The 23,799-nt window shown below is 46.1% G+C and overlaps 1 protein-coding gene across 3 annotated transcripts in view; it reads right to left on the bottom strand.

Annotated features, from left to right (window-relative positions):
- The window catches only part of ADAMTSL3 (ADAMTS like 3), a 331,627-nt gene extending 308,596 nt beyond the window's left edge, over window positions 1–23,031 (bottom strand). For 2 of the 3 annotated variants that reach the window (XM_087856588.1, XM_045813118.2), the window contains exons 1-2: window positions 22,820–23,031; window positions 21,269–21,369 (exon numbers count right to left, since the gene is read on the bottom strand). In XM_087856588.1, coding sequence (XP_087712714.1) covers window positions 21,269–21,337 — 69 coding nt within the window. In that variant the 5' untranslated portion in view covers window positions 21,338–21,369; window positions 22,820–23,031. The remainder of the gene's footprint in view (window positions 1–21,268; window positions 21,370–22,819) is intronic. The other variant, XM_045813117.2, reaches the window with a different exon arrangement.
- Between the last annotated feature and the right edge of the window lie 768 nt (window positions 23,032–23,799).

The following is a 23,799-nucleotide window of genomic DNA, read 5'->3' on the forward strand; positions in this document are numbered from 1 at the left end:
GTCTGGTCCACCTGACAACAGGCTGGGTAATGACCCAGTAAGAAAAGTGGATGGGAGACAAATCAGGATACATTCACATTTCTTTACAAGTTATAAACAACACATTTTTGTAACCAAAGAAATAAACATAGCTCACTTCTAAGAAAGCAAACAGTTGTAGGAAAGTCATTTGATGACATCTGCTCTCTGATGGAAAATTTAAGGAAAACAGCATGATTCAGGCCAAGCCAAGAGAAAGCCCAATTAGCATTATTTAGACTATAGCACTATCATGCTTCCTTGTACAATAAACAAATATGGAATCTCTCTACCCTTTCACACCAATGTTCTCCAGTGACACACCAAATGCTCCCTTCTTCCAACACACAGTCAGTAATCTATCCAGGACTTAGTGCCAGCGGTAAGGAGGAGCTGTACTAGTAGGTCCCTCTGGGAAACCTAACAAATATGGGGGAAGAAGGGTAAAATGGTTGGAATAGAAGATCAAATGGTGAGGTAGCGCAGAAAAGTAGTAAAGGAAGATGTGCCTAAGGCAGTGACAAGTACAATGACTCAGGCACTAGCCACTGGCCTTGATGCCACAGGTTGTCTAGAGCAAGACATCAAGTGGACTAGAGGAGTGGGTCTAGTCCTAGTTCCGCCCCTCACCTGTTTTGAGACCTTGGTTAGATTGGTTTTGGGCTCCACGATATTTGGTGTTCTGTTCCTCCTACCTCTGAGTTCTTAAACACAACTGGCCTACCACATATGACGCCATAGAGAATGCAGAGAAGCCTGCTACAATGCTGAGCCCGTCCCAAGAGCCGCAGGTCAAAATGTCAGCATTCAGGTAATGGAGGTGACCAACTTCCCCTACCCAGAAACTGTCCCAAATGACCAGAGAAAAACAGACCTTGGGAATATCAATAGTTTTGAAGAATAGTCTTGAGATGATGCCAGTAATATGATACAAAGTCTAAGGATTTTGTTTTTATCAACTATAGGCAGGGCCAGATAAAGAAAAAGTCACTAAGGGCAGATTTTCAAATCCATTCTTAGGAAACCAGGGCATAGGAACATTACAAGATTAAGTAAGCAAAATTCTAGAATAACCTGTAGATGTGGAGGGTTTCCCAGCTAGAAACCATGACAAAGCCCCGGTGAGGCAGGAAAAACAGGAAGTCTCTAACCATGGATCAAAATCAAAGGTAGCAGGGAAAGCAAAGGCCCACAACCAATGAGTCTGTAGACAGGGCCATGATCCCAGCTCCCACAATCAGCCCTTTATGGTGCTGGATGAATAAAGCTGCAATTAAAAAAAAAACCTGTATGATCAAGAATGATATTTAAAGTATTTAACAACTAGTAAGACACAGGCACCAGCCAATCACATGTCAGCTGCAACTTCTGATATGGCCAAGCTGGTAGGTACTTGCTTAACTCTTCCTAGATCCACTCCCAACAATCTTCAAGATGGATTTCTACGGTACACAAGCAAACAATGGGGGAACTATGGTAGCCATTATTGCTGTTCACTAAATATTTCCAGTTTCCCACTTGGGTCCATGGGAGGAGTGCACATTCCCATCCCTTTGATGTTAGGTGTGGCCATGTGACTTACTTTGGCTAACAGAATGTGAGTGATACGTGTCACTTCTATTTAGAACTTTGTAAAACCAGTTCCTGATTTGCTACATTTTCTATTTTCCTCTGCAATGTCAACCAGCAATGTTTTCAGATGGCAACGGAACTGAGAAGGAATGTGACCGATATGCAATGAATGGGGAGAAAGTTTTCCATGCATCCTGCTGCTGCAATTATTTTGAATGTTACCGCGGCATGATCTAGCCCATCCTGACTGATACCAAGAAAAATGTGCCTCACTGGTTTTGGGAATATGGTGATAGGGTCATTGCAAATGTTCATTCGAGGACAAGTGAATGGAATTAAACCAACTTAGAAACTACAAACATCTACAGCATGAAAAGAAATAACATGACATGTAAGAGATAAATTTTCAGAAAAAAGTTTTATTCTAGGAAACAATTTTAGATAGCACTTGCTTTGAACATTTAAAAAAACTAAAGTAAACAGGAACTTTGAGAAACAAGATACGAAAGATGAGATAAAGCAACAATTTCAAGTGAAAAAGAAGTTGGCATATGGAAATCATGTCTTAAAGCATTAGGCAGATTAAAGAGAGAAATTATATTATAGAAAATTAAGAGTCTGTGAAGTAGCAGACAAGCATGATAATAAGGAATGAAAAGGAAAATGCAGGAATTATAATTGAAGATGATAGGCAAGGAAAATAGACAAGGAGATCCCATATAGATAATTCATGTTCTCAAAGGAGAGAACAGAAAAACTGGAAAAGAAAAAGAAATGTAAAGATATATTGAAAGAAAACTCCCCAGTCCAAAGAAAATAGCTAACCTGTGCAGATCAAAACGAGAACCTAGTCATATCCTAGTGAAAATACTGAGTTCCTTGAAGACTTATAGAATGCTGGATTATAAACAAAATGGTATAGACTCATGTGTCCCTACTCCCCCTGCTAACTATAACGAAACACCCTGGACATAACACAGCAAACAATCATAGTAAGACTCAGAAAGGAAGAAAGAAGAGGGCTGACAGGCTAGGGACCTCAGGGTTTGAGGAACAAGATAGTAGTGGGCTCCCTGGGTTTTTCTTTTACATTCCATATATTCTGGATGGAGTGCAGACAACTGCAACACAGAAAACCAGTAAGCAAAGACACCCACCTCATAAAAGCCCCAACAGCAGTTTATTCTCTCTAGTCAAAGGACCAGGAGACAGCCCAGCAGGACAGAAATCCTTTAGACAATAACCACCTTGTCCTAGCCAAAGAGCATGGATGCCCCCCACCACCAGCAGCAGTGCCAGAAAAGAATGAGTAGAATGAGTGGAGAATCTGGACTTTCACTTCTGAACTATCTCACTGGGCAGTCTGGACATGCTACCTTCCCCTAGCTGATGGCATGGTACTACCAAAGACCAGGTGGGGATCCTGGACTCCCACCCCTACCCTCCGGCAATAGTGGGCAGCCCAAGGTGACACTTCTCCCACTGATGCCCAATATCAGCTGGGACCAAGTGGGGAGCTGGACTCTGACCCCTGCCTAGCAGTGGTAGGAGGCACTCTTCCCCCACCCAAGTAGAATGGGGGTGGGGTGGGGTAGAGCTTAGAAGAGGGTAGCTAGAGAAAGGGAATTTTTAAACTTGCATATAAAGTTTTAAGCAAACCCTTAACCTACCCACAAATGACACTGACCAGTATTAACAGTATAAAAGGTTTGGGAACTGAACTAGAGTGTGGAATATCATTGCACATAAATGAGGCAAACCAGAATACCACTGCAAGGTTTCTAAAAATTTAATTGCTATTATAATGGCCCACAAGAGCAGACAAAGACCTGCATGCTAACCTAAACAGGGTGACTATATGCTATAATAGAATATAGATTTAAGTAGATTCCAAAGTCTCATAATACCAAAAGTATTTAGAATACAATAAATATTCTTGTTATACCAAGAACCAGGAAAATCACAACTTAAATGAGAAAAGACAACCAACAGATGCCAACACTGAGATGACTCAGATGTCCGAATTATCTGACAAGGATATTAAAGCAGCCATCATAAAATTCTTCAGTAACCAATTATGAATCCTCTTGAGACAAAAAGATAGACAATCACAGAAAAGAAATACAAGACATGACAAAGAAAGAAATAGAAATTGCAGAACTGAAAATACAACAACTTACATTGTTAAAAAAAACTCACGTGGATGCAGTTTTTCAGCATATTGAGATGACAGAGCTTGAAGGAGAAGAGAAATCGCATGGGGTTGAAAAAGTACATTTGAAGAAATAATGGCCAAAATTTTCCCAGCTTGGGAAAAAGCAAAAAACCAAAGATTCAATAATCTGCATCCTTAAACAGAACCCCAAAGAAATACATAACAGGACACATCATAATCAAACATCTGACATTTAAGGATAAACAAAAATCCAAAAATCAGCTAGAACAAAACAATGCATCACCTATAGGGGGACAATCTGAATGACAGTGGGTTTCTCATCTGAAACCAAAGCGGTCAGAAGGAAGTAGCACATGTTTCAAGCGCTGAAAGATCAGTTAGACCAGAATTCTATACCCAGCAAAAATGCCCTCCAGGAATAAAACAGAAATGAAAACATACTCAGGTACAGGAAAATGAAGAATCTGTCACCAGAAGACCTACCCTTAAAGAAAGGGAAAAAGTACTCGAGAAAGATGGAAAATGACAACAGAAGGAGGCTTGGAACTTTAAGTAGGAAAAAAGAACCATATAATGGATAAAAACAGATAATGGAATACACTTCTCTTAATGAGTGGGATTTTTTTTTAACGTTTGACAGTTAAAACAAAAATCGTATCATCTGATATGGCACTCGATGTACAAAAAAGACTATATTTAAGACAGTTACCATATTAAAAGGGGGGGTAAAAGAACCTACATGGAGGTAAAGTTTCTATACATCATTTGAGGTAACTGTGAGAAGAAAGAGCAATCACGATGTGAGGGGCAGGGGGAATCAAGAGACATTAAAAATCTCTATAAATAAATCAACATGGAGTTCTAAAAAATGTTCAAGTAGCCCACAGGAAGGGAAGAAAAGGGAAACAGAGGAAACAAAAAGAAAAAAATAGTAGGCTAAAGTCCTAACATATAATGGTAACATATCAATAATTACATTAAATGTAAATGATCAAAATACACCAGTATACCAGAGAAAGACTGGCAGAATGGATCAGACATACATACAGCTCAACTATATGCTCCCTATAAGAAACTCACTTCAGATATAATGGTACAGGTAGGTTGAAAGTAAAAGAATATTAAAGTAAAATGAAAATTTATATTATGTGAATATTATATTTAATAGCAAGTTTTAAAAAGGAGTGGCTACATTAGTATCAGATAAACTCCAGAGCAAAGGAAATTTCCAGGGACATAAAGGAACATTCCACTAAGCAAACACAGGAATTTTAAACGAGCATGCACCAAACAACAGAGCTTCAAAATATGTGAAGTAAGAATGGATAAAATTGAAAGGAAAAACAGACAAATCCACAATTAGAGCTGGGGATTTCAACACCCCTCTCTCAGCAACTGACTGAATAACTAGAGAGAAAATCACCAAGGATAGAGAAGAAGTAAACAATATCGTCAACCAACCAAACCTAATTGATATTTAAAGAACACTCCACCCAACAAGAGCAGAATATACATTCTTTTCACGTGCCAATGGAACATTCACCAAGAGAGACCACATTCTGGGACATAAAACAAACCTCAATAAAGCATACAGATTGAAGAGGAAGAAGTAAAACTGTCCTTATTTGTAGATGACATGACTATCTGTTTAATCACCTCCAATTCACCCACCTGACAAGGAAGGGATTCTCCTGCAGGGTTATGGGAATGGCCCGACACCTGACACTGAATTGATGAGACAGACAGCAGTTTATTAGTCACATACTCACAGCCCAGGGGGAAGAAGGCACTGCAAGCCATGCAGGGCCACGTGGGGGTTTCACTTGGGAACAGAATAAACAAGCAAGGACCGAGGCAGGCAGGTAGTATCAAGATGTGACCTCTGGTTCCTTAGGGAGGATGTGATTGACTTGTTTGAATTTTGCAGTTTGGCAAGGAAATGAAACCCACTTTCAGGTATAAGCAGGAACCTTACCTGGCCCCCCAGATAAGGAAGGTTGTTTGGCTAGGGGACCATATCCATGGAAGCAGAGTGGGGAAGGGAACCTGCAGTGAGGCCATTCTAGACCCTCCTGGTTTCACCAGATGTCAAGGCAGCACACAACACTGGGCCTTAATGCTAGGCTTACTCCATATTGTCTATAAACAGAATCTTAAGGAATACACCCCCCCCACACACACACACACACCCTCTCCTAGAAATAATATATGAGTTCAGGGAAGTTGTAGGGTACAAGAGCAATCCACAAAAATCCATTGTCTTCCTATGTATTTGCAACGAACACGTGGATAATGAAATGAAAACCCCAACACCATTTACAACCATTCCAAAAAATATGAACTATTTAGGTACAAATCTAAAAGACATGTTCAAAATTTTACAAAACACTTATAAAGAAGTCAAAATCTATGTAAATAATAAAAAGTCAGACCATGTTCATGGATTGGAAGACTCAACATAGTTAGGGTGTTAATCCTTCCTCAAACTGATCAGTAGGTTTAACACAATTCTTATCAAAATTCCAGCAAGACTTTTTTGTCTACATAGACAAGCTTATTCAAAATTTATATGGAAATGCAAAGGAACTAGAACAGCTTAAATCATCTTGATAAAGAAAAATAAAGTAGGAAGGAACACTGTACTCAATTTCAATACTTACAGCTACGGTAACACAGATAGTGTCTTCTTGGAGGAGGGATAGACATATAGCTAAATGGAACAAAATAGAGAGTCTGGAAGTAAACCCACACAGATATTCCCAATTGATTTCTAACAAAGGAGCAAAAGTAATTTAATGGAAGAAGGAGAGTTTTTCCAACAAACGATGCTGGAACATTTGGATATCTACAAGCAAAAGTAAGTCTTAGCCTTAACCTCATTCCTTATACAAAAATTAATTCAAAATGAATCATGAATTTAAACTTCTAGAAGAAAGCATGGGAGAAAATCTTCAAGACCTAGAGCTGTGCAGAGTGCTTAGCCACAACACCAAACACCATGATCCACAAATGAAAAAAAAGTGATAAACTCAACTTCATCAAAATTAAAAACTTTTGGTCTTCAAAAGACTGTAATTAAGAGGATTTTAAAAAATCAAGCGACCAGCCAGGAGAAAATTCTTGCAAACAACATACCCCACAGAAGGAATTCTAGCATACCACAGAAGCTACAACTCCTTTGTATATACTCAACTTCCTAGTAAAGAGAAAGCAGAGAAGAATCTCTGAATTCTAAATGCTGAACGCAGATTAGGACTACACATGCACTTCTACTGCCAACTCTAGTCTTGTATTAATTTCCAGGAAGACCTTTCTTTCTTGATCTCATCAGGGATTGTCAGTCAGTGGATTTGCTAATTGAATCGCAGAATGATGTGCTAATCCCACAGTCTTACATTACAGAACAGAGCTCTGAGCTCAGTGAGTACTTCCACATGAGTTACAGAAAGATGCCTGTGTCCTGGGTGCCATGTGTCTTTTAAAGGACAAGCTTCCCTTAGTTATTCCTAGAATGGAAAAAATCTGTTAACTCTCTCCAGGAAACCACTCAAGGGCTAGCCAAGGGAGAACGCTGGGAGCCAAGGCTGGCTCGAAACACCTGTGTCCTGGGGTGGGCACCAAAGTGGATCAGCAGACGGCGTAGAAAAAAAAAAAATCAGAATGAGGCCAGCAAGGACAGAGGCTCTGGCCTTTGCTTTGCAGGGATTCACCAACACCCGACTGAGGAAGGGCCGAGGGCTGCATCAGCACGCCACCTGTGTTGCTGTGTGCACGTGTACGTGCGTGAGCCTGTTCATTAGTTTTATCAATTAGCTACATAATAAACCGTAGCTAGCTCATTCCACAGCATGCGTTGGGCTCCTCCCTGCCCCCCACCCCAAATCTTTCCATTGTCTATTAAAGTGTCAGGTTGCTAAGTTCGTTGCTAAGGATCTACCAAGCACAGCAGTCAGCAGCCAGGTACACAGTGGGCACCAGCCAGGTAAGCAGCCTCCTCACATCAGGGCCTGAACAGAACCCGCCAGAGCATGGCCGCCTGCCACTCCACGCGTTCCTTCCCTACTCCGTGCACCGAATGCTTTCCTGGCTCTCACAATGGAAGCTGCTAATGCATCCCAGAAAGTGTTTACAGAGTGTGCAGCACAAGTGCTCCACCCCCAAAGCCGTGAACAATGATGCCTGCCACATGCTGGACCTCCCAAGGATGGAAAGGAGGGTTTGAAGGTCAGCTCAAAGCCACTGGGCTTCCTCCAAGAGGCAAGGCCACAAAGCCCATCCTGAAGCATGAGGCAAAGCATCAGACCTTGACCAGGTCTGGGAAGGTCTTATCCCATCAGAGGGCCATGGAGGAGGGAGTATTAGGGGCCACGGATCCTATGACCACTGCTCCATGGAAAAAAAGCTCTGCGTTCTACACATAAAGTGTGCATTGAAAGGAAATTTGCTTTAAGTAGCCACAGGGCATTGGACCTGCTTCAATCTGCCCTTCCCTCCCAACCCAAGCTTCGTATGACCACAAGATATTGTCACCAAATGGGCGACCCTTCCTCCAGAAGGATAGCCATAGCCCCTCACCTTTGGGCTGGCTTCTTTCCATCAGTTTCTCCAATCTTCAGTTCCAGCAAACGGGCAATCATCCAAGCCAACAAACAGAACCAAACAAGCAGAAGGCAGTCTACACAAGCCCTGCCTTCACCCCAGCAGAAAATTCTGACAGGGCTTTCTTCTTTCCAGGCTCATCTGGAGTCCTGGAAGCCCAGATCCCACTGAGCAACAGCAAGTTTTGCTGGTAATTTTAGCCACACACACCCCCAATTTACTGGTACCTTACTTTTGGATTTTAACATGGATGGGCCTCTTTCTTCCACAAATTGTAAGCTCACAGTTAATCCATTTTATAACATGTTAAAATGTACCCCTAAATGAGCTACACCAACCCTCAGAATTCCAGGCTCTGGAAACCAAGGTGGTCCCTTCCATCTGGATTTAAGGGTGATGAAGTTTAAGATGTCCCAACTGCTATGAAACAGACAACCGTTTCTAGTGATATCAAACGCTGGTGAGTGTATGGTGACAAGGGCAATCTCCCAGGGCCCTCGTGGGAGTGTGAACTGGCACAACTTGGTAATTAAAATATTTGTGGACTGAAATGTTGAAGATTTCATTATGGATAATGTTGGGGGGAAAAAAACCGGGAGGCAAGATCAGCAAATGGGGAAGAAGAATTCAATTTTACTCAACACCTGGACCCATTATTCCTCTCAGGAGAGAACTGTCTCTGTTTATGAAAACAGCTGGACAAGCACTTGGGGGGAACGTGGGCTCCTGAGGATGAAGATCAGCAGGAGACAAGAAGAAAACAGGTAGACTGCTCCCCTCTGGGACTAGATAGGACTCAGTGTGGGGAGTGAGTTAACAGTAGATGGGAAGGACCAGAAGAAAGACGGGGGAGAACAGAACAGTCATTCCCTAATCCAGGGAATATAATTTATAGTCAGCTACCCATGGAAATTTAGAAAAATGTCAAAATGTCAACCATCCTTGCCACATTCGTGAAATTGAGCACTTCCGAATTCAGTATTTCCAAGCTTAAAACTTTAAGACCCTGTTCAGTGAAGAAAAAATAAATCCGAAATTAGAGCAAAATTTTAAAAATTTTGAAAAATTACAAAATACCTTCCTCTGTCCTACAAATTTCTAATTTTTATGAAATGGAAAGTTTCTAGAAAAAGGTACATCACCCAAACTGATTAAAGAAGTAGGAGAAAGCCTGAATAACCCAATATCATATAGAAAGTAAAAAAGGGCTGTCAGAGAAGAGTCTCCCAAAAAACGTCTGTGCCCATTTGCTATCAACTTCTTTCAAATCTTCAAGGAACAGGTTATTCCTGTGCTATTTAAACTGATCCAGAAAAGAAAAAAAAATGATGGAAAATGCCCCGACCCGTTTTTGTGAAGTTAACAAAAATCCTGATATAAAAACCCAAAAAATACAGTACTAACTGACATTACTCATGAATACCAATATAGTACTTTTCAACAAACTATTTGTCAACCAAATCTGGCTGAATATTAAAAAGACAATATATCATGGCCAAGTACAGTTAATGCCAGGAACACAAGGATGGTTCAATAACAGGGATCCCATTAATATGATTCATTGGGTTAGTAGGTCAGGGCAGTCAAAGAATATGATCATCTAAATCTCTCTGAAGAGCCCTGATAACCAAGCGTGATGGCAATTATAGCTTTCTATGTACACCACTGGCAACAGTCAGCTCAACAGGGGAACATACCGCCCCCAGGAGACCAGAGCTGCACGAGGTGACAGCCAGCCAGAGTCTGGGAGTTGTGCTGGGAGGCTGTGTCATTGATTTATCAACCCTCTCCCTCCAGCCAAGTATCAGAGAAGAACAATCAATACACACAGAAGTAGACAAAGTATGGGGTCTATCAACCAGGGCAGTGTTTTCTCAAACTGTTATATAGCCCATTTGTGGGTCATGAAATTAATCTTTTAGGTTTTAACCAGCCATTTTTTCATGGGATCAATGGAATGGAATGGGTACAAAAGCAATAATCACAGGGAAGCCTTCATAGAAATGATAAGCATTGTTTCTTGAAAATTTTGTTCCAGGAACATGAATACTTCTTCCTGCCTGGCTCTACATCCTTGAAGTGAGACTTTGCTACAATTTCCCAATTCATTAATATTTGTATATGATGAGGGTGTAAGTGTCGTGATTAAAGTATGCTCTTCAAAGCTATACTGCCTCCACTGAAAAGCTTGGCTTTGTGTCCATTGATTAATGAATGGATAAAGAAGTTCACACACACACACACACACACACACACACACACTCTCTCTCTCCTTGGACTATTACTCAGCCATTACAAAAATGAAATCTCTCCATTTGCAATGACATGGATGGAGCTAGAGAGTATAATGCTAAGCAAGTCAGTCACTCAGAGAAAGACAAACACCGTACGATTTCATTCATATGTGGAATTTAAGAAACAAAACAAATGAACGAAGGGGAAAAAGAGAGAGATTGGAACCAAGAAACAGACTCTTACGTATAGAGAACAAATTGCTGGTTACCAGAGGGAGGGGGGACATAGGGATGGGGATGAAGGAGGGCACCTGCCATGATGAGCACCGGGTGATGTATGGAAGTGTTGAATCACTATATTGTACACCTGAGACTAATATAACACTGTATGTTAACTAACTGGAGTGAAAATAAAAACTTTTAAAAGGGAAAAAGAAAAGCTTGGGTTTGCCTGATTAAATTAGATTAGATTATTTAAAAATATTCACTCTTACCCCTTACCCTCCCCTCAACACACATACATACACACATAATCTCTATGGGAGGAGCATACTTGTTCACTCCAGTGATTTGGGGCTTGGCCTTACAACTGCCCTGGCTTCACAGTAGGTAAAGGTCCTTCCCTACCCACTGACCATGGCTTTGGCTATGTGAGATGCTTTGGCCAATGGGATGTTAGCAAAAATGACTCAAGTAGAAAGCACAAGAAAAATGCTTGTGCATTTGGACCTATTCTCATGTATGTCTGTTATTATCAAGAGAAGAACATATCCTGGCTCGTCTGCTGGCCTAACCGAGGAGGATGAGAGACATATGGAGCAGAGCCCGATTACAAAAAACAAAACAAAACAAAAAAAAAAAATCCCCATCAGAACAGAATCCTCCCAAGATCAATCAATACAATTTTTAAAAATAGAAACATAAGCAAAAAATAAAATAAAAATAGACACATAAACAAAATGTAGTCAGTGAACATGTACCATTAGATAAATTTTTCAAAACAACAGTCACAGATAAATAATAGACAACCTGATCTCTCCTTCAAAAAGCTCAGGTGGAAATATACAAGTGTAAAGAAAACACTTAAGACAACAGAAAAAGTGAGCTTAGAAAAAGAATGGCAAAAATTAAAAAATAAAAACATTACAAATTCGAAGACCACACTAAAAAACCTTTCCCCAACACACGACACACACTTATGAAGAGAAAAAAACGATTTACATTAAAGTCATTCACATCACATCCAGATGAGAATATAAGACGTCAGAATAAAGAAGAAATTGTGTAGATATTGTGGCAAAGTGAGGCACATACAAGGGGAAAAAATCATACTGGCCACAGAGTTCTCTTCAGGAATACTCAATCCCAAAAGGTACAGAATCATTATTTACAAAGACCTCAGGAAAAAAAGTGAGAAAAGTTTTCTTTAATTGTATCATTGAATTTTTTGGTTTTTGTTCAAGAGATATTAACTATACGTATGTTGGATCCTCTTTTGTCACTTTTCTATTATCATTTATTTGCTTGTTTCTATTTCATCTTGTAGAATGCCCATTCCGTCTGGCACGATCCCAGTTCCTTAGTCCACTGTGTGTCATTCCTTATGGGGTCCGCCAAGGCTGAGGAACAGCAGAAGAAGGACCTGAGGTACGAGACCGGATGAACTAGAGCAATCCAGCCCTTCACTTCTGCCTTGGAGTCCGGCTCATCCTCTTACTAACTAAGCTCTTCCTTGTCTCTAGAGCAACATCTTTCTTTTATTATCAACACTCGGAAGTCAATGAGGTCCACAGGAAGCCCCGTAGCCCACAGCTCTTCGTTCTGGGAAGTCCTGCTCCCTCTCCCCACCTTCTCCCCTTCACCTTCAGCAGCCTCTCTCTGTAGGTCACCTTGAGCACCTAGGCAAAAAAAACTGTCAAAGACTTTCCCCTTCAACTCTGGGTTGCTTACCATTTTTGGTGTCAAGTAAGACCTCTTTGGGGGACAATACCTACTTCTTTTGAGTCCCATCAAGGCCCCAAATTTCACTGTTCTTACCAAAAGTTTATTAGACAGGCACAATTTGTGACAGTCACCCTTAGGGAAATCTCTGTCCTCACAATCCAAGGAGACACATATCAGCTTTCAGGATCCTCTCTCACATCAAGGTTTGACGGTACTCAAAAAAAACCCAACAACAACTTCATAGTTTGTGTTGGGGGACTAGTACCATTTCCTTATTTCACTGAAGATAAACTTGTTCTTTTTGTTGTGTGTTTTGTGTAGTTTTGAGGGAAAGAACCTGGTAACTCCCCCATTATACCAAATATCTTTCAAAACAACAGGCTTTTTGTTCTTGGAACTTGACCAAATCATTTGAAAGACCTTCTGGATTAGTCCAAACTATAATAAGGAAGAAAGGTCTTACCTTAATAGTTACTGAACACACTACAAAGCTACAGTAAAGGAGTTTGTTTAAAAATATGGTATTAGCACAGGAAGAGACCAGCAGATGAATTAACTAAATATATTCTAAAATTAAAATGTTAATGCTTTTTTAAAAAAGACTAGAAGAAGACACATATATGCATATATTTTCTCTAGGCATGATATTATTTCTAAGCATTTTGCAGAGGCAACGAGCTCTTAAATTAAGAAACTCCTAGAGGTCCCCGGGTGGTCCAGTCGGTTAGGTGTCTGCCTTCTGCTCAGGTCGTGATCCCAGAGGCCTGGGATCGAGCCCTACGTCTGGCTTCCTGCTCAGTGGGGAGCCTGCTTCTCCCTCTCGCTCTGCCAGCTACTCCCCTAGCTTTGTGCTCTCTCTCTCTCCATCAAATAAATTAATAAAATCTTAAAAAAAAAAAAACTCCCTAAAGTAGACTGCTTGAAAATTGTAAACGTCAGTGTATCCAAAACATAAATAAAAATAAAATATTCATGACAAAATGGGAAAATTATTCACAACATATAAAGGACAAAGGTTAATATTCTTTATACATAAAGAACACTTACAAATTAATAAAAAAATTTTCAATAGAAAAAATTGGCAAAAAAAAGGAAGATAAAATCTGTTATACTATTTCTAGTGTCCTAAGGAAACCTTACACAAAACCACCAATAGAAATGGCCCAAAAGTATTTCTAAGAATCTCTCGATACTAAGATTTCCTTAAATCTTATATTGCCAACTATTGCAAAGTAAGAGTACATATTGAGAGCAGCTTTCTGAAAGAGAACTTGATAGTATAAATTTAAAGTCTTAAAGCTGCACAAAGTTTTTGACCCCCAAATTATGTCCACATCTTTTAATAAATATGTTTTATGTTTTTAAAGCAGGAAAAACACACAATGGAAATTTCAAAAGAGTGAAGAGAATCTGAAGAGTCCTTTCATACTACAAATGAGTTTTTATTAATAAAATAGGTACTCTTCCTTTTTCTAAATTATTTTCAAAATAAAAGGCTAGTATATTTATAAATGAAGGCTTGGAGAACAAATGCATTTCTGAGTATTTGACCACCGTAATTTATAGCATACACTGGCTGGAGCTGTTCAGTGCTGACGAATTCCAGAAAGTAATTGCATAAAATACTTGGAGAGGAAATTGCTTTATGCTTCCATGCTATTTATGGAAATTAGCATCTTTGTAAAAATAAACTGCAAGCAATCACAATCATAAACCTTGAAATGTGGTTTCCATAAGATGTTAGCTCTGGTGCTTTAAGATCTATTAGCAAGGCGGTGGGGGAACACTGCCCATTTTTCTGTTACGAAGCAATTACATATAATTGGTTTTTTCCTCTTGTATCTAAAATCCTTTCTTTTCTCCTAGATGCTTCCCTGTGGAGTATATATATACTGAAATGTTCACTTTGCCCAGAACAACCTTGCTAATGGACCCGCTTCCCTTTCAAAGAGCGTCGCACATTTCCTTTCTCAGTGCCTCACTTTCTGTAACCTACATCTTGCCCTGAAACTACTCCTTCAAACATCACCGACCATTTCACAAGATCAGGGTCTTGGGACCCTGTGACCAACTTTCATGGTCATGCATCCCTAAAACTTGTTCAAAACCTGAGGGAATCCTCATTTCTTCCCTCTCTCTCTCAATCCCACAGTAATCCCTTGTCAGGATCTATCTCCTCAGGTTCTGAAATGGTTTTCCCTCGTCACCCTCTTGTCTACGGCTAACTCCCACCCACGCGCTCTTGTGAACGGAGTTGAAGGTCTCATTATTACCAGCCTGGACCAGTGCCAGCTGCCTTCCAAGTATCCTCAGCTCAAGTGCATCACCAGCGGTCCAGGCGAATCTCATTGGGGCCTCCCATCACCTCCTGAACACCCACAGGACTCCATGCACCCCTCTTTATTACTGACTTACGTTGCATGCTCGTTGAGGTCCTGTCCAGTATAACCACAAACTGTCTTTGCTCATCCTGATTTCATACCCCGTGCCGCCATGTACCCTACTCTTCAAACATATGGTATCCATGGAAGCGGAGGGGCAGCCACAGATTTAAGAAACAAATTCCAAGATGGAACAAATACAAGTTAGTGACAGAATGGGTACAGGGCAAGGCAACAAAGAAGAATGCATCTAGAGGGAGCCCAGGATTCTGGCTCAAATGACCAGGTGATGGAGAATCTAAGCTTTGAGACAGAGTTGGGGCAGGGGGGATGAGGACTTCCATTTAGGAAATATTGTCTTTAAGCCCCTCCCCCCCAGTAGCCCAGGGGAGGTGGCTAGCAGCTCATGGATATGCTGATGTGCAGCTCACGGAGGAGGCAAACAGAATGCTGTCAGAAATACCGGGCCTTTTCCATTTTGGAGAGGCTTTGAGTTTCAAATAATAATAATAATAATAAAGAAAGAAAAGAAAGAAAAACCAAAATAGACGTTCAAAACTGTGTTTTATTTCCAATGTTGACATTTAGAAGTTAAAGTAAAATAGAAGATATCTATCTTTTCAGTGTATGTAGAACCTTCTTGGAAGAGAACCTTTGAAAGCTGGATCCCTAGGGGAGCTGGGTCCCCTGGTGGTAAGTCCCACTCAGGAGCCTCTGGAGAGGAAACCAGAGGCGTGATGGGAGTGCCTGGGGAGAGCAGAGGGAGACAGAAAGAAGAGGTCAAGTACAGAACTCCGGAACTGAGCAGCTTTTTTAAAAAGCCAGAGATGGGGGCGCCAGGGTGGCTCAGTCGTTAAGCGTCTGCCTTCGGCTCAGGGTGTGATCCCGGCATTCTGGGATCGAGCCCCACATCAGGCTCCTCCGCTAGGAGCCTGCTTCTTCCTCTCCCACTCCCCCTGCTGTGTTCCCTCTCTCACTGGCTGTCTCTATCTGTCAAATAAATAAATAAAATCTTTTAAATAAATAAATAAATAGCCAGAAATGGGAAGGTCAGAGAGGCAGAAAGAGAAAGGAGTCAGGTGTCACCTGTGACAAGCAAGGAGAGGGCTTCCTTCCGTTCTCCCACTGGATTCTCATGGGATCTGCCCAATGACTCCATCCTGCAGTTACAGGCCTCGGGGGGCAACGTGGTAATAAGGTGGATCCTGCCTCCCGGACAAGCCGAGGTCTTTCTGCTCAGGCTTCTTCATGAGTGTCCCACACAGCTTGGAATCTGCACCCAAAATCACTGTGCAGGGTGAGGTCACACAGGGAGCACCGTTACAGCATAAAACCCAGAGTGCCGGAAGAACTCTACCCAGAATAAAACAGGACGAAGAGAAAAAGGGCCACAAGGTATATCAAATGTGTAGCAAAGCAGTCAACTAAGGAAAAAATTATTCTAAGGAATATTCAAATAAGTAAGCAAAGACGTGAGCATGAGATGCTCATTACAGGTGAACGAACCATCCTGGCAACAACCCAAATGTCAAACAAAGAAACAATGTGCTTCAACAAATTCTGGTATCACAGTGTGTCCATAAGTACAGTGAACACAGCCATTACAAATGCAAACACAGTCATATATGTGCTGACGTGGAAAGATATTCACGATATAGTGACTGAAAACAATGATGGATAGCCGTATCGTTAGCATGACCCCATTTATCAAAACATAACACACGTATTTTTATCATATTTATGCATGGAAAAGTCTGGAAGATTACACATGAAAACACTAATAGTTATTTTCTGGGTGGGAGGAGTAAGGCCAAATTTTTATTTTGATTTTCTTTCCATTTATCCAGATCTTCTACTTTTCTTCAAGTTTTTATGTGCATAACCGACCCACTAGCAGTCACTGCTGCTAGACAGAGAACGTCAAGCTGTGGCAAGGAGGTCAATCAGTTCACTGTCATTCTCTGAAACCTCTTATCTAGATGGGGACCAGCAGGAACAGCGCCACAGAGCTTGGCTGGGGAGTTCTTAAGATGTGAGTTCATGCACAGGAGAGTAAGAAGAGAAGTGGTTGCACCAGGACCTCACTAGTGTCATAGAACTCACTCTGCGAACAGTGAATACAAGTGTTGATGGCTCTCTAACCACTGCTCACGCACGACCCAATTCAATCAAGAGGACACCAACCCAGACTGCCCTCTGAGTCTGCCACCCTCCTTCTCCCGCGTCAGGAGTGTGGTTCTGAGGAGGTGGGGGATTTCTGCACCTCACCACAACCACCCATGCTCAGATTCTGCCTCCTGATATAAAGGGGATGGGGTAAAAGCTAAAAGGTCAGGATTAACATTTGTGGTGTCAGAAGGGGACAACCACCGCCGAGGCCAGAGCCAACACCAGGACGAGAACTACGAACACCAAGGCCTCCACCGAGACGACAGCCACCCAGACAAAACTGCCATCGAGACCCGAACCACCCAAATATCCAGAACCACCGAGACCAGAACCCCTCCCAATACCAGAACTGAGGAAACCAGAATGATGGATCAAGACCGAAAATAGCACCAAGCCCAAAAACAATGCCAGAGAGAACCGCTAAGACCAGAACCACCAAGAACCACCTCCAACAGCAACCCTGAAAACTTCAGAGCAGAACCACTGAAATCCGAATCACTGAGACCACAACTACCACCAAGACCAGCCCTGGCCCTCGGCCTAGAGCTGACATGTCTAATTTTAGTATCACGATATTCAGCGGGACCTTTGCCAATGCCAAAACATTGGTCTTAGGGGCCAAAGTGGTGACAGACAGGAGCTAAGTGCCTCACATTCTAAAGAGAGTGACCAACATCAGGCAGACACCTGCCTCAGAGCTCGCTAGGGAGGGGCATGGTGAGTCCTACTGTCACCTCCCTCCTCTCTAAGGAGGAAAAAAAGCACTGCAGGGGAACCTGCCCAGAGACCGGCCATCCACCCCCTACCCCCACCGACTGGCCTCAGCTCAGACGGTCTGCTGATCTGTCCCCCGGAGCAGGGCATGGGAACTGAAGGCAGCTGGCAGCCAGAGAGAGGAGGGAGCGTGTTGGATCCCATGCCTCCGCTGTCTGCACAGCAGGGAAGCGTGCATTTCCTATGGATCGAGTGGACAACACCAAAGGGAGCAGGGGTGTCTTTGTGATTGAAGTGTGGTTGACACATGACGTCACATTCGCTTCAGCCGTACAACGCAGTGATTCGGCAAGTCTCTATGTTATGCTACGGGTCTGGGTTTAAACCACCTTGCTGGTACCCCAGCCCACAGAGCTGAGCACTGGGCAGGAAGAGCCCAGCAGCAATGCCAGGCAGAGCCGGACCTCCTGCTCCAGGAAAGGGAGGGCCTGCAGAGCCGTCTGAAGAAACCGCACTTGCCACCCGCGGGCACGAGAGTCAGCGAGAGCCGGACGTGCAGTGGCAACCGCCAGAGAGAGGCATCCAGTTAAGTAGAAAACTCTTTGCTCTTCTCCCTGCTCCCTTCTGCTATTTCCAATGCCAGGAAAGCTGGACCCAGAATAATTAAAAGGAAGAAGTATCCCAGAGCCAATCCTCACCACTGGTTGAGGTGGGAAGAGAACAGACCACAGCACAACCGCGTGGCATGTGCCCGGAGCCACGTGTCAACCCTACACGGGACAGAAGGGAGGGGAGATTGAAAGCAAAGTGGGGAATCAAAATTTTAAACCGGACTGGACTTTTTTTTACATGAAAAAATGAAAGTGAATCTGCCCAAGGTTTCGCTAAGGAAGGGAGTGGATTTGACGAAGCATGCTTGGAGCCCATGACTGGAGCCATGTTTACACCCACGGAGTGGAGGCTTCCCCATGAAGGAGGCTGCAAAGGGAGAGCTGGAACAGCTCCCCAAGGAGAGGATCTGAAGCCGCAGGAAGCTTCCAGGGCCCATGACACCGGAAGTGGGAGGGAAGCAGCAAGCTTCTCCAGAAATGTTCAAGAACAAGTTAGAAAAACACAAGACTGCCGGCCTCATGCTTTGCTCTGCAGTCCATCACAGTTACTTGTGGTCAGTGACTACAAGAGGTTAAGTCGTCGCTGGTGTATTAAAGGAAATCTCGTTTTTATTAAATGAGTTGGCACACCCTTGCTCCCTGTGGCTCAGCCTTGTGTCTACTAATTCTCTACCAGCCATCTAGTGGCAGAACGCACAAGGCAAGGGGAGATACGGAGGGACATCTCAAGGCGCCCAAACACCAAAGTCCCAAGACACCCCAGAGGGGCAGTTTTGAATCAAACCCAGGCAGGCCCTAGACAGACAACCACATGTCCAACCCATGAGCAGGGTCTCAGGACTGACCGACACTTCACTAGAACATTCTCCCATGACCCATGGGGAGACTGCCCTAGCCAATCCCACTCACACCTGCAGGAGCTCCCCATGAGAAGATGGGGCCCCACCCCCTCCTAGCCGGTGCAGCATCCTCTCTGTTCGGCTGATGCCTCCTGAGTGCCCCCTACAGTACCACAGCAGAAACTACAGGCAGGCTCCAGTTCTCACCCACCATACAGGCAGCAACAGCGGCAGACAGCTCCGTCCATCACATACCCGTCACATGCCAGACACTGTTTTTGTTTTGTCTGTTCCCTTCTTCCACTTGCAGCGGATTAACTTCTCCAAACAATTCTGTGAGGTAGATCCCCTCTCTACAGAGGCCGAAACTGATGCAGAGAAGTTTTCGTGGCAGGTCAGGAAGGAGGTGCGCTGGGACTCGAGCAGTGGGCAGTGTGGATGATAGTGGAGTCAGAAACCTCCGTTTACGATCTCCTGCACACACTGCCCCAAACAGGGAAACAACACGGCCAGAGGCACACAGATATGGAAAAATCCAAAAGAGGTCACTGAGTGATTCAAGCTGGGCAAACACTGCCCTTGGCCAAAGGTCAACAGACTGCCTCAAAGCACATTTAAATTTTATAGGGTGCAAGAAGACAAAATGAAACGTGGTGCCTTGAAACCTCAGCCCCAGCTGACCAGGAATAAAGCCTGTTTCAGATCTGCCGAGGGGACAGAAAAGCAAGTCTCCACCATCTGCCATCACCCTACACCCCACTGACTAGAGAAACCCTAAAACCACCCTGAAAATACTTAACTTCCATTCTCAAAAAGAGATCTGTTAAAATGTACTTATGGAGTGGCATCAATGAAATGGGATAACGGGGGAGAAACCGCACCTCGACAACCCGTTCTCATGAGCCACTGAAGTCATGGGGCACTGGAGCTGGAAGAGGCTCAGAAGCACTGTGTCCAAGAAAGTGAACTGAGAGGCAGTCTGATGAATCGATCCCACGGTGTGAGCCTTTATGCAAGTGTGCATCCTCATTGAACAGACATTAAAGCCCTTCTGAAGGGCCAGGCCCTTGGCTAGACCCTGAGGGTACACAGGCCACCCCACTAAGCCATACACCCAAGAAGTTATGTCTGAAAAGAGGGGTTGCCTTATTCTAATTCCCACAGGGGGCTGTCCTGGGCTAGCCCAGCCCTGGGGACACAACACTACAACGTGCTCTGCACCTTTAGACCAGAGGCTACAGACTGCTTGGCTAAAGCCAGGCTGCAAACATTTGTCTGGCTTCCACTGCTTTCAAAACCGGGAGGTTTCATAGGAAACCTGGATGATCCAGCTATCTTGAGAAATTAGAAGCTATGGCAATCCCGGGCTTGGGGTGATGGTCAGATGGAGGCGAGCAGAGGCTTCTCTAACTAGATGGACCACGTGCCATCCACTTTGCTGCTGTCTCCACCACTCCCTATAGTCTCTTGGGCGATACTATCTTCACTCTTTTATTTCAGTCTGCCCTGTTGGCAAATGAGGATGCAAGAGATGAGGTGGGCCTTCTCAGGCTAGTGGGAAAGACAGGAATCTAAAAAAAGGACTGCAAAATAGTGTGATATGTGTTGATAGAAGCAAACTCAGAATACGTATTTAGTGGCTGAGCTAAGGCCAGAACCTAGGCTCTGCCCCATTCATTGTGTTCTGGCCTCTAGCAGCCTCGCCTCTACTGGGCACATGCAGACAGTCATTCTAGACTGAAAAAACAGGGTCCACCACAGTCCCAAGTCACTGCTGGTACATGGTATTCAAGTGGCACCCAGGCCCTACTCAGGACTCAGAGAGGACCCAAGGAATTTGAATCATTCTTACAGCTAAGACAACCAGAAATACCGTTTGCTGGAGGTAAGAGAGAAAATTAGATTCTCTTCGGTATAGGGTTAACACAAATCATACCACCTCTTGGCGATCTAGAATAATGCTGGTAAGCAAGCAGAGGGATGCCTGCCATACTTCTTTCCTAAATATTACCTGCAGGAGGGCAGAGGGCATGAAGACTGTCCGTATCAGCAGCCACCAGGAGCTCTGCCAGGAAGCCATGGGGTCCAGTTTCCTGGGGATCTCTCCTGAGCCTACAAAAGAGGAAAACATTGGTTTCCATCCAGCTCTGCCCCCGGTGGCAGCACCATGACTTAAGACACCAACCAGAGGGAGGGATCCTGAGCCTCCCACAACGTCTTGCAAAGGTTTGTGTAGGTCCAAGGTGGAGCTGTACCAAGGGTACAGATGGGCCCACATCAAGGTCAGCAGGGCAGCTGGACCTGACTCCCATGTGCAACCCACACCTCTAGCCCTTCAGAAGCTGAGACATCTCTGCACCAGCCGCTTTCCAGCTCATGTGTCAGCAGCAGGGTGTGGCTACTGGCATCTGACTCAGGAAGTCAGCACGGAGCCAAGGCTTAGGGCACCTGCCAGCTTCTTCGACTTCAGGCAAAAATGAATCTAAGACCAACTAAGCCAGCCCAGAGACTGGAAGGGACCTGCCTAAGGTAACACAGCATGGTGACTGTTGTACGACTGGAACGCAGGTCTTCTGAAAGTTCAAGGCTTTCCCCAGCGGATGACACCGTGTGCTGTCCGAACCCCAGACCTGCAGCCTGAGAGGTCTGAGAGCTGAGTCCGGGGTGGTTCAGAGGGCACAGCCTCAACGCCCGCCCAACACAACCTCCCAAAAGTAGGTGAGGGTGAACCAGCAGAGGCCCCCTGAGCCTGGGAGGGCCGCGGGGGGGTCTCTGCAGCGTTCTCCTGACAATTTACAGGGAAATCAGTATGAGTCGAAACTGGAAAAGCCGAGGTCACACTCGCCTCTCGCTTCGCCTCGCGGGCGCCTTGGCGGAGCCGGTGTCCGGGGGCGGGTCGGTGGCTTCTCTCCATCTGGAGAAAGCATTAAGGGCCTGGCCTAATGCGATCCGCAAATGTGCTGCTGTTTCCGACCTGAGGCGGCGACTCTGGGCCGAAGGGAGGCGGCCGGTGCCGGGCCCCGGGACCGCGCGCCCCCCTCGCCGGCTCGCCCCGGCTGCCCCGCCGCACACCCCGCCGGCCGCCTGCTGCCCGCCGGTGGCTCCTCCTGCGTCCGCGCGCCCCCGGCACCCTACGCCCGCTTTTCCCGCGGGCGCGTCGCCTCGGCCCCTGGCGCTCTAGGCGCTCGAGACCCACCGGCCGGGCGGCCGGCCCTTCCGACGCTCACGGCTCCTGGCTGCTGTCCGTCCGTTTTCCGCCTGGGAAGCCCGACCCCGAAAGCCCCCGTTCTCCGGGGTTCCCCCACAAGTTAAGAGCGAGCCCCGCCCGCGGAGAGCCCCGCACGTCACTCCCCGAATGCTCCAGGAGCCCACGGAGCGTGCCGACCCGAGGTCTCCAAGCCGCGGCGGGGGTGAGCGCTCCGGTCCTGGAGACCCCTGGACCCGCGAAGTAACCCCCTCCCGCTCCGCCTCCCCCAACCCTGCTTGGCGGCCACTGCCCCGAGTCTGACTACCCCCGGGGAAAGCCTTCCCTCGCCCCCCGCGCGGAGCTCGCGACACCCACCTTGCGCGGTGGACGCTTCTGGAACGTGCAGCCCGGGCGGCGCGGGCCGGGCGCGCGCGGCGGAGAGGCGGGCGGGAGCGGCGCCGTCAACACCTCGTGCGGAATCCGGGACCAGGACGTTCCCCGACGCCGGCCTCCAGCCTGCGGCGCCGCAGTCGCTGCCGCCGCCGAGCAGTTAAATGGGGCTGGGACGGGGGCCGCCCCGCCTCTCCCGCCCCCTCCGGGCGCGGAGCGCAGCGCTGGCGGGGGCCCAGCGGCGGAGGGCGCGCGCCGCCACCTGCACCGCCCGGCAAGTGCACGGCGCGCCTCGCCGCCCGCCCGCCCTCCGCCCGAGCCGGGGGCGCCGGGGCGCGAGGGGAGCGCGTGAGGGGCCGGGCCCGGGCCGCTGCGAGCGCGCGGGGCCTCGGCGACGGCGAGACGCGGCTGGAACGCTCCTCCGCCCGCTTCCTGGAAGCCACTCCTCGCCCTGGGCCGGCCGCCAGGCGTGGTGCCAAGAGCCGGGATTGCCGACGCCGCCACCGCCGACGCCGGCAGGCGCGCTGGGGAGAGGCGGCCGCGGCCTCGCGAGCCAGCCCGGGGCGCCCCGCCTCAGTCGGAGCCGGGAGGAGGGCTGCCGTCGCCTCCCGCCGTCCCGAGCCCCCAGCCTCCCCTCCCGGGCCAGGCGCCGGCGCTGCTCAGGCCGGCCCAGTGGCCACACGGAGGGGTGCCCGCAGCCGCCAGCCGCCGGCTCATGCCCGCGGGCCTCAGGCGCCCCCGGCCGGTCGGGTCCTAAGCGGAGTCCGCGACCCCCGTCCCGGCCCGCGCCGCCTCGGTCCCGGGCCCCCGCCCCCCGCGCAGAACCCACGCCCCCCGCGCAGAACCCACGCCCGGCCACGGACTCCTGAGCGCGCTCACCACGTGGACATCTGGCCGCCAGGGGCCACGAGTGACCGAGTAGGGTCCCCTCCAGGCCAGGTACCAGCAGCCACTTCATGGGAGAT

The sequence above is a fragment of the Ursus americanus genome, chromosome 28 (assembly GCF_024610735.1).
Source record: "Ursus americanus isolate L20-20 chromosome 28, mUrsAme1.1.p, whole genome shotgun sequence".
Classification (NCBI taxonomy): Eukaryota; Metazoa; Chordata; class Mammalia; order Carnivora; family Ursidae; genus Ursus; species Ursus americanus.